Source organism: Muscardinus avellanarius (genome assembly GCF_963383645.1).
Source record: "Muscardinus avellanarius genome assembly, chromosome: X".
NCBI lineage: Eukaryota > Metazoa > Chordata > Mammalia > Rodentia > Gliridae > Muscardinus > Muscardinus avellanarius.
This window is the reverse complement of record NC_137792.1, coordinates 93451378-93462497: the sequence shown is the minus strand read 5'-3', so window position 1 is coordinate 93462497 and position 11120 is coordinate 93451378. Positions and strand designations below refer to the sequence as shown.

General features: G+C 35.9%; 1 protein-coding gene across 1 annotated transcript; it reads right to left on the bottom strand.

Annotated features, from left to right (window-relative positions):
• Window positions 1-861: 861 nt before the first annotated feature.
• On the bottom strand, window positions 862-1653 carry LOC308279475 (small ribosomal subunit protein eS4-like; the record flags this gene model as incomplete). Its single annotated transcript, XM_080719588.1, has 1 exon — window positions 862-1653. The coding sequence occupies one exon, from the start codon at window positions 1651-1653 to the stop codon at window positions 862-864; it is 792 nt and encodes a 263-aa protein (XP_080575714.1).
• Window positions 1654-11120: the final 9467 nt, after the last annotated feature.

Below are 11120 nucleotides of genomic sequence, written 5' to 3'. Positions count from 1 at the left end.
CTTTAGGTTGTCTTATTTGCTCCTCTATAGGATTTCCTTTTGCATCTAGAGTTCCTCCTGTGACGCATTTCTCCTTAGCTCTCACATATTAGGGAAAGCAACCTATTTCTTATTTTTTGTGACTGACTAATCTCACTTAGCATAATGTCCTCCAGTTCCATCCATTTCCCTGAAAATGATGTAATTGTTCAGTGGGTTTATGATTGGTATTCAGAAAAGCTTCTGATTTTTTAAGATTGATTTTGTATCCAGACATTTTGCTGAATTTGTTGATCAGTTATATAAGCCTTTTGGTTGAGTTTTTTGGGTTTTCTAAATATAGTGTCATGTCATCTGCAAATAGGAAAAGACTGAATTCTTCATTCCCTGTTTGTACTCATTTGATTTCCTTTTCTTGCCTTGTTGCTTTGGCTAGAGTTTCAAGTACTATATTGAAGAGAGGTGGTGATAATAGACATCCTTGTCTTGTTCCTGTTTTTAGGGGGAATTCTCAAAGCTTTTCCCTATTTAATATAATTTTTACTCTGGGATTATTTAGATTGCTTTTATGACATTGAGATATGTTGTTTCTATTCCAATTTTATGCAGTGCTTTTATTATTAATGGGTATTGTATTTTATCAAATACTCTTTCAGTATCTATTGAAATGATCATGTGATTTTTGTCTTCAGTTCTGTTTATATGATAAATTACATGGATTGATTTTTATAAGTTGAACCAGCCTTACATTCCTGGTATGAACCCTACCTGGTCATGATATATGATATTTTATGTGATTTTTTTAAAGGCAGCCAATCATATATTGTCTTTTTAAGTACAAAGGTTTCTCCTTTTTGAGCCAATCAGCTAGAGGCCATGATTTCACCCACTGCTCTGCTTGGCTGCCAGTCTCTTGTCTCTCTCTTCAGCAATGGTGAGGCGGATACCTTTTCCTCGGGAAAGAGAAATCGATGGTTTGTTTCCTTTTCCAATGACGAAAATGTTGGAGAGGCTAGTGGCAAAGCTGTTGCCATTGGCATCTTTCACGTGAACCACATCAAAAGAGCCAGGATGTCTCTCTCTGTTGGTGATCACGCCAATTCTTCCCAAGTTAGCACCTCCGCTCACCATGCACAGGTTACCAGTGTCAAACTTGATGAAATCAGTGATTTTGCCAGTTTCTAAATCAATCTGAATTGTATCATTCACCTTGATGAGGGGATCAGGGTAACGGATGGTCCGAGCATCATGCGTGACTAGGTGAGGAATTCCTTTTGTGCCCACTAAGATCTTTCTCACTTTGCACAACTTGTACTTGGCCTCCTCAGCTGTAATGCGATGAACAGCAAAGCAACCCTTGGTGTCATAGATCAGATGGAAATTTTCTCCAGTCTTGTCAATGCTGATGACATCCATAAAACCAGCAGGATAAGTTATATCAGTTCGGACTTTGCCATCAATCTTAATGAAGCGCTGCATGCAAATCTTCTTGACTTCATCCCCTATCAGGGCATATTTAAGCCTGTTTCTTAGGAAGATGATGAGAGGAAGACATTCCCTCATCTTGTGGGGACCGGTGGAGGGACGAGGAGCAAACACACCAGTCAGTTTATCAAGCATCCAATGCTTTGGAGCTGCTATCCACTTCAGGTGCTTCTTGGGACCATGAGCCATGGCTGCGCTAGGCACGGAAAGAGCTTTTCTGTGATTTGGAATGCATGTTGCTAGTATTTTGTTTAGCAATTTGCATCCAAATTCATCCAAGATATAGGCCTGTAGTTCTACTTTCCTGAACTGTCTTTATTTGGTTTTGTTATTAATGTGATATTGACTTCATAGAATATATTTTGGAGAGTTCCATTTTTTTTATTTCATGAAATAGATTGAGGAGTAATGGTATTAGCTCTTTTATAAAGGTTTTATATAATTCACTTGGGAAACCATCTGATCCTGAGCCTTTCTTTAATGGTAGGCTCTTTATTGCTGCTTCAATCTCTTTGCTATTCGTTGGTGTAAATTTTCTATATCTTCTTGACTCAGTTTACGAAGGTTGTGTTTATCTAGAAAGTTGTCAATTTTCTCCAGATTTTTCATTTTGTTGGGGTATAGATTTTCAAAATAGTCTCTGATAATCCTCTGGATTTCTACACTGTCAGTAGTAATATCTCCCTTTTTATCTCTTATCTTCATAATTTGGGTTGATACTCTCTTTTTTTAGTTATGTTGGCTAGTGGTTTGTCTATCTTGTTGATTTTTTCAAGAAATCAGCTTTTGGTTTTGTTGATTTTCTGTATTTTTTATTGTGTACTTAGTTAATTTCTGCTCTGATTTTAATACTTTCCTGTCTTCTATTGTCTTTGGGGTTAGATTGTTCCTGTTTTTAAGGGCTTTAAGGTGCATCATTAGGTTATTTATTTGATGATTTTCTGATTTTATTTTTATGTGAGCACTCAGTGGTGTAAATTTTTCTCTTAAAATTGCCTTCAAAGTGTCCCAAAGATTTTGATATGTTGTATCTTTATTTGTGTTTGTTTCTAAAAATTTCTTGATTTGACCTCTTATGCCTTTTTTGACCCATTTTTTATTCAGAGTGTGTTCAGCATCCACATGTTTATGTGGTTTATCTGGGTCTTGTTACAGTTGATTTCTAATTTAATTCCATTATGGTCTGAAAAGACACAGAGAAGTATGTCACATTTTTTTTTTATTCTGCTAGTGCTCACTTTGTTGCTCAGGATGTGATCTATTTTGGAGAAGGTCCCATGAGCAGCTGAGAAAAATATGAACTCCACTGTAGTTGGATGAAATATTCTATATGTGTCCAACAGGTCCATTTGATTAATGATGTTCTTTAGTTCTGAGGCACTTTTGCTGACCTTTTTTCTAGAAGATCAGTCTAATGGTGTGAGAGAGGTGTTGAAGCCTCCCAGTATTATTGTATTGGAGATTTTGTGTGACTTAATGTCACAGAGAGTTTTTTTTTTTTTTTTATGAAAGTAGCTGCACCTATCCTTGGGGCATAAATGTTGATTATCATTATTTCCTTTTGCTGGATTGTTCCTTTTACCACTAAAAATGACCTTCTTTGTCTCTTCTCATAAGTTAAGGCTTGAAGTCTAATTTATTTGATGTTATAGTTGCTACTCCTGCTTGTCGTCTTTGAGTTCCATTGGCATGCATTATCTTGTTCCAGCCCTTTTCCTTAAGTCTGTTATTATCATCTTTACTTGTAAGGTGTGTTTCTTGAAAGCAGCAGATAAATGGATTCTGTTTTTTAATCCATTTTGTCACTTTATTGTCACTTTATATCTTTTTATTGGGGAGTTGAGACCATTTACATTCAGTGTGATTGAGAGATGATTTTTAATTCCTAACATGTTAAGATTTTATTTTAGTTTGAAATGCTGTTTTTTTTTTTTTTTTTGCTTAGTTGTCTACTGGATGAAAATTCTGTTTCTCTGGTTCTGGCATGTACTACTTATTTTTTCTTCATAGTTAATCTCTTTGAGTATTTTCTCTAGTGATGGTTTTGAAGACATAAATTCCTTCAGCATCTCTTTGTCATGGAAGCTTCTTATTTCCCCATATAATTTGAAAGATAGTTTTGCTGAGTAGAAAATTTTTGGCTGGAAGTTGTTTTCTTCAGAATTTGGAATATGTTACTTCAGGCCCTTCTGGCTTTCATGACTTGGTTTGGGATGTCTGGAGTGATTCTAAATGGCTTGCCTTTGAATGTTACTTGGCCTTTTTTTGCTTTTAATATTCTCTCCTTGGCTTCTACATTGCTCATTTTGACTATTATGTGGTGTGGGGAACCTTTTCTCTGATCTTGTCTAAAGGGAGTTCTATAAGTTTCCTCAACCTGTGTATTGACCTCTTGCTCTATGTTTGAAAATTTTTCTGCTATTACTTCTTTGAATAGATTGTTGAACCTTTCATTTCAGCTTCTTTTCCCTCCTCTAGGCTAATAATTCTTAGGTTAGCTCTCTTAAGACAGGCCCATATTTCTTCAATGTCCAATCCCTGTTATCGAATTGTTTTTTCTATGTTATAAACTATGTGTTTGTTTTTGGACTGATCATATTCTAGGAGAAAGATTCTTTTCTCCATGTGGTCTAATTGATTGCTTATACTTTGAATTGATGCCTTTACTTCAATTATCGCATTCGTTATTTCTTTAATACTCTCTAAATTTTTTCTTAAAATACTGTATTATTTCTACAGTTACATTCCTGATTTGATTTTCTGGAGATCACTGCATTTCTGTGTTATCAGGTTCTGTTATTGTGGGGTTGTGAGAGCTCATTGCTCTGTTTTTGTTCCTCCTTCCCATGATTTCAGAAGTTTATACCTGTTGCTTTTGGTAGATTTCTCTCAGTACGTAGGTGCCAGCTGGAATATTCAAGGGCAAGTTGTATTGTATTACACATTGAAGGTTGAGTAAGGAGGGAAAAGGAGTAAATGGAATAGGGTAAGGTCTCAGGTAGGGTTGAATAGTGTGAGTATATGAGTTTGGTAAAATAGTATATACTAGAGATTAAAGATAGTGTAGTAGTGTTCTAGTAGCCAATGTAGAATATGAAGTGGACTTATGACTTAAGGGAGTGATAAAAAAGAAGTGAAAAGATAGAAAAAGGATTGAAAGAAGAGAGTAGGTATGTACAAGGGAAGAAGCTTGGGAGATGACTTGGGAAGAGAGTTAAAAAAATTTAAAAATCCCCAAATAACACAAAACAAAAAGCATAAGAACAAAACAAAAACAAAACACAAATAAACATGCAAACCCCCCCTCCAAAAAAAAGAAAAAAAAACCAGTAAGGTATACACTGTCACACACACAAAACGGACAAAAAAACCCAAAAAATCCCAACAACACATTAATGTGAATCTGCATATAAATGACTATGCAGCAGTCTCTCTGTGTAGATACTGAGTGCCATTAGTACCTTTCCCTCTGTAAGTCTGGTTCTCTTAATTTTCTCAGTCTATGCAGATGGGCAATATCAATGTTTTTGGACTTAATATTGAGTCAAGGTCACTCTCCACACTTTCCACAGATTTGGAGTCTAGGTCTCTCCCTGCCTCTGTTGATAGCATATGCCTCTGAGACCAAAGTCAATGTAGGAGTCTCAGTTCTCCACAGATAGGGCTGGGCTAGTCTGACTTCTCCCTGTTCACCAGAATTGGGATGTCTGTGGTATTCCCAGATATTCTACTCACTGGGTTTAGTGTTCAATGTAAGATTTCCCCCACACTTTCCACTGATCATAGCCTGAGTCTGTCTAAGCTTCTGATATGATTAACAACAGATTCCACTCCCACCTTCTCTGGGTTCTTGTCTGGACCACCATAACTTCATTCATTGTGCTCTGGATCTCTGGAGGGTGTGGTAATCTCAGCCGCCACCACTCCTTCCTTGGGTTGTATCACAAATGCAAGTTTTATTATTATATACATAATTTGTTTCATCAAATAAATGAAAGGGGCCAAGTGTGGTGATGCATGCTTGTAATCCCCGCTCTTGGGCGGCAGAGACAGGAGGATTGTGCTGGTTCAAAGCCAGCAGTGCTGGCTTAAGAGACCCTATTTCCAAATAAAAAGTATAAAATAGGTCTAGGAGTGTAGCCTGGAGGTAGAAGGGTTTCCAGGAACCTCAGTACCACCAATAAATAAATAAATAAATAAATAAATAAATAAATAAATACATACATACATACACACATACATACATGCATACATACATAACAAAATAAAATAGATGAAAGGGGAGGTGAACACTGACAGCTAAAACAAAGTTTAAAAGGAGACATTTTCTGATGGAACTCAGAGTGAGATCCCAAGAACTCTGTTCTATCATCTATTCATCACTTAATTTTCTTTACCACAAGAAACATTTTTTACTTTTGAGGAGTCCATGAGATATTTCAAGAGTATAAGAAAACCAATGAATCAATATTCTCCTCACTTTATGGTTCCCCACTTAGTAGTAGGAGAATCATCAGAAGAGTTCGATGATTAAACAAATTGATTCCTGAGACATGTTGAATCAAATTCTTTGGGGGTGGAGCCCAGAACTATGTGTTTATATCACATCCTTTCAGGAGACTTTCATACTTACTTCAGCTTGATAAACAGTATCTAGGAGAAATTATTCAAAAGGTTATATGTTCATTTTCTATTGCTGTATAAGAAGTTAATGAATAACTCAAAGCAACATACACTTATTAGCTCTCCATTCTGTAGGTCAGAAGTTCAGGCACAGAGAAGCTAGATCCTCTATTTGGGGTCTCCCAAGGCTAAAATCCAAAGTGTCAGCTAGTCTTCCTTCTCATTTGGAGCTCAGGATCCTCTTCCATGTTTGTGCAGTTGTGCCAGAAATTACTAACTTGTGGTTGTAGGACTGAGGTTTCCATCTTTTATCAGGCTGTCCTCCTTAGGCTACTCTTAGATACTCCAAGACACTCACAGTCTTGGCCACATGATCCCTCCATGTATGGTAGTTAGGATCCTGTCTTCCATACAAGTCATTCATATTGACTTTGACACAACAGTAGTGAGCAGAAAACAACCAACAGTGAACCATGGGCAACTTTTTTGGTCTAATAACTGAATTGTAAGCAGCTAATCCTAGGAGTAAGTTGGTTTTTATGCCATGTCAGGATGGAAATGGAATTCCAGATTATTACTATTTTGTAAGAATGGACTTAGTATAAGCAGTTAGCATTTCTGCACTGTGCTTTTGACACTGAGAATAAAACATTTGAAAACATTTAGTTCAAAGCTATGGTTCTCAAACCTATTTTTAGCAATATCTAAGCTTCACCTTTGACCCAATGAATCAGTGCTACCTTTACTGATGAATTAATGAAGCACATCAATGACTTGGAAACCAATGTTTATGATGCAACATAGATGCTAAAAAAATATTGTGTGTATGTGTGTGTGTGTGTGTGTGTATCTTACTGGGGATTGAACCCAGAGGTATTCTACCTCTGAGAAACACACCCAGCCCTATTTTTTTAAATAGGTTCTCACTAAGTTGTTCAGTCTCTCTAAGTTCCTGAGGCTGTCCACAAACCTATGGTCCTCCTGTCTCAGCCTCCCAAGTATTGGGATTTCATTTGTACGGCACCACATCTGGCAGTTATTTTTACATAAACATAGCACTCTTTATAATTTTTGCCATTTTAAGTTTTCTTTTATAGTAATCTAGAACTTTGAGTTTATGCAGAAGACCCATATATCTATGCTCATCTTCTGAGCAACTACCTGAATTAATATATAAATTTTAAATAACATCATCTAACAGAAAAAAAATGTTTGGGTATGTGTATGAAAGGGAATGAGAGAGAGGTGGGAGATAGTGAGAGAGAGCAAGAGCTATAGAGAAAACCAGGGGTTAAAAAAGGGGGTGGGAATCATGAGCTCACATCTTCTGAAAGGCCAGCATGGAGGGCTAAGAAAGAGTAAGAGGATTAAAAGAGTGAGAGATATGGGGACCATGAAGAAATGTAACAAGAGGAGACAGAGTTATACTTTGAACCCTGCTTTGTTGGAGTTCCAAAACAAGTATTCTTAATAACTGCAATGCTGAAAATGCTATCTGAGGACCTGCTTTGTTACAAGCCTCCAGGGAGCTTGTTAGAATGAGGATCTGTAATTGCATTGTGATGATGATTGCACAACTATGCACATTTACTAAAATTATTAAATTGTTTAAAACAAGTAGATTTTGTGATATGTTAATTATGCCTCAAAATATGTCTAAATGCAGATTTCTAGGCCCCAGGTCTATTCAACAAAAATCTCTTAGGATCTGTTTTTCTTATCTTCTTTTGGGGAGTATGATGCTCACAAAAATTAGAAGTGCGCCTGACAATGTAAATGAAACATATAATTGTCAAGGTGAAGGGATAAGAAGCTGTGTGAAAACAGCATTTATGTTAATTGACATCTATGCTGAATTCATGAATACATACACAAATAAAAAGATATATGTTAGCAACTTAAAATGATTAGTTGAAGTAGAGATGAGAGAGACCCTTAGAAAGATGCTCTTGAGCAGTTCTCTTGAATATCAAGGTCTTATTATCAAACGCATCAAAGAGTGAAGGACAAAATTTATCCACTCCCATAACTTGCCCAGTCTATTTAAGACCTGACTGATCTTGCTATATAACAGTTGTCACTTCCAGTATCCTGTATGCTCAGTACTTCCTGGTCTATCATTGGTACTTCTAAACTATAACCACACACCATGGAATAAAACATATTTATGGCTAGCTGATAGTATAACCTCCAAGGGAGAAATGAAGAACTTAGATCTTAGGTTCAATTGACCCAATTCTCTACTGATTGCTTTGATGTTTCAAAAAAAGAACTAAATAAAGAAAACCCCTCATAATTAAATACTTTCAATCCCTGAATTGTTTGCAGAAAAAAAATCAGGATAATTAGCAACAGAAAGCATATATTGAGAACATGCGATTAAATCTGTTGGGTTATAATTTAGGTCTAACTCTCCTGAACATAAATCATTAATAGAGAATCTAGTGAGTTATCCCTTCCTATTGGTGGTTCTCAAAGTGTAGTCCCTGGTCCTGGTCCAGGTATATTGGAAGCACCTGGAAACTGTTGGAAGTGCAAATTTTAAGCTAGGTGTGTTGATGCATGCCTGTATCCAAGTACTTGAGATGCTAAGACAAGATGATTGTAAGTTAGAGACCAGTTTCAGCAACTTAGCAAAAATAAGTAAACAAAAAGGCAAAAGGGCTAGGCATGTAGCTCAGAGGTAGAATGTCCCTTGGTTCAGTTTACAGGAGAGAAATAAAAAAAGAGGAAGAAAGAGAAAGAAAGAAAGAAAAATGAAGGAAAGAAAGAAAGAGAGAAAGAAAGAAAGAAAGAAAGAAAGAAAGAAAGAAAGAAAGAAAGAAAGAAGGAAAGAAAGAAAGTTTGGTTTGGGAGCAGCATATCAGACCATTTAAACTCTACTTACTACATGGGCTTTCTGGGGGTGGGACCCAAAGATCCTGATTTTAATATGCCTGCCCTGTGCATCTGGTGATATGATCTACTGAGTCATCAACACTTAAAAAGGAAGCACTCAGACACTACTATTACCTCTCCTGCCTGAATTCCTGCTAGCTGGGGAAATGTGACTCTTTCAACTGGTCCAAAAAAGGGGTGAAATCCTTTGAAAGTTCAAAGACGGAAATGTTTTTCAAACATCTACCTAGAAAATACAAAACATTCTACTACTCTTCTCTTGTCAGTAGCATCCAGAGTTCCCATATATTGTAAGATCTTCCAAAACTCTGTTTCAAAATGCAGTGCTATCCCCTAGTTGCAGAGGGAGCTCTTTCATTTGCTCACATTTTAGTGTTAATTCTATATATTTGCATCAAGAAAAATTGCGTAGATTTTCTCTTTCTCCCTTCATAATAGTCTAAAAAGGTTGACTTATATTTTCTCCCCAGTATTTTGCTTCAAGCCACAAACTCAATTACCTATAGAGAAGATGGTGATATAAATGTTTAATGTGGGTTTAGGATCAGAAAACCTGATACTTAGCCTCCATATCAGAGAGCAAAGGAAAGTACTGTATACTGTGAAGCTGGGTACTACTCAGCTTGAGTTGATCATAGATGGATATAAATCATTTTGTCAAAACTTTATTTTAATGTTGGCCTAAAGGAAAACTAGAATACTATGAAAGTCAAACAAAATATTTCAGCCTGTGTACTAAATCGTTTGGATTTCTGCTTTACATTGAGCCACCTAGCCGCTACCATCAAGGCTTGGATATCCTCAGGCATTCTTTCTACTTTCCAAACCAAGGAAGGTATCTGCAGTTAAGCTATCTAATCTATATAGAGAAGCTACCACACTAGTAAAGGCCCAGTAAGAAGTTTGGATGTAAAAAAATCTGATAGTATCATATTCTGTTTGAAAATTTTAAAATGTGATATAATTTGAGCCCTAACTGGCTGGTGATTAGTTTTTTGTGAGGTCTATGAGAAATCTAGGTAGACAGAGTTTTTCTTCCTGGGCCTCTTCCTATCTGAATCTATGCTTATGCTTGTCTAAACCACTCATGACTTGGCTATTCTTGCAAGGGAAAATACCACTGACTCCCAAATGAGGCTACTCCATGAGAAAATATAAATGGAAAGTCAAAAATAGAGAAAAATTAAAACCACAGAGATACTGAATAATGGTATCTCAATCAAATGACTAAAATCAAAATGACTTATATGACCATGTTATGGGAAGTATGTGGAACAACTGGAATTTCTCCATATGTTGCTGCTGGGAGTGTAAATTGGTTCAATTGCTTTGAAAACAATTTGGTATTTTCTGCTAAACTCAATATATGCCTCTCCTGTGACCCAGCAGATTCAGTCTTAAATATTCACCCAAGGGAAATGAGCACATATATCCAGCTAAAGACTTAAGGAAAATGTAGATTGTCATTTTATTCATAAGGGCTCAAAACTGGAAATGATTCCAAAGTCCATGATAACTAAATCGTGCTCTGATACAAATACACACATGCATATAAAACATATATATGATATAAATATAATGTATGTAATAGAATACAACACAGTATTTTAAAAGTGATGCATAAACCTCAAAGCATGGATGGATGTTAAAAAAACACCACATTGAGTGAAAAAGTCCCAGTACATAATGTATACTGGATAATTTCATTTCTATAAAGTTCAAGAAGATTTTAAGTTTAATTGTGATGCTTGAAGTGAAAACTATAAGATAAAAAGTATGTATATATAATATATATATAATGTTCACATATATAAGTATATATATATATATAATGTTTGTATATATGTGGAACATCCTAGATTCATTGTGTGTTGAAGTAACAACATGCTTGATTAATAGCAACATAGTCAAGGATAGAAAGATAAAAGAATCAAAGATCATTGACATTTAGTCCATTTCTTCAAACCACTATACTCTGTTTTGACTATAACATATAAAGTGATCCTGCTTAAAAAATCAGATGAAGAGCTTGGAAAAAGATAAAAATGGGCCATCACCCAATAAGAGTGATATATTACCATTGAGCCTGTGCAAAAATCAATTAGTCTCTAGTATTCAAGTAAATGTCAAAGCAG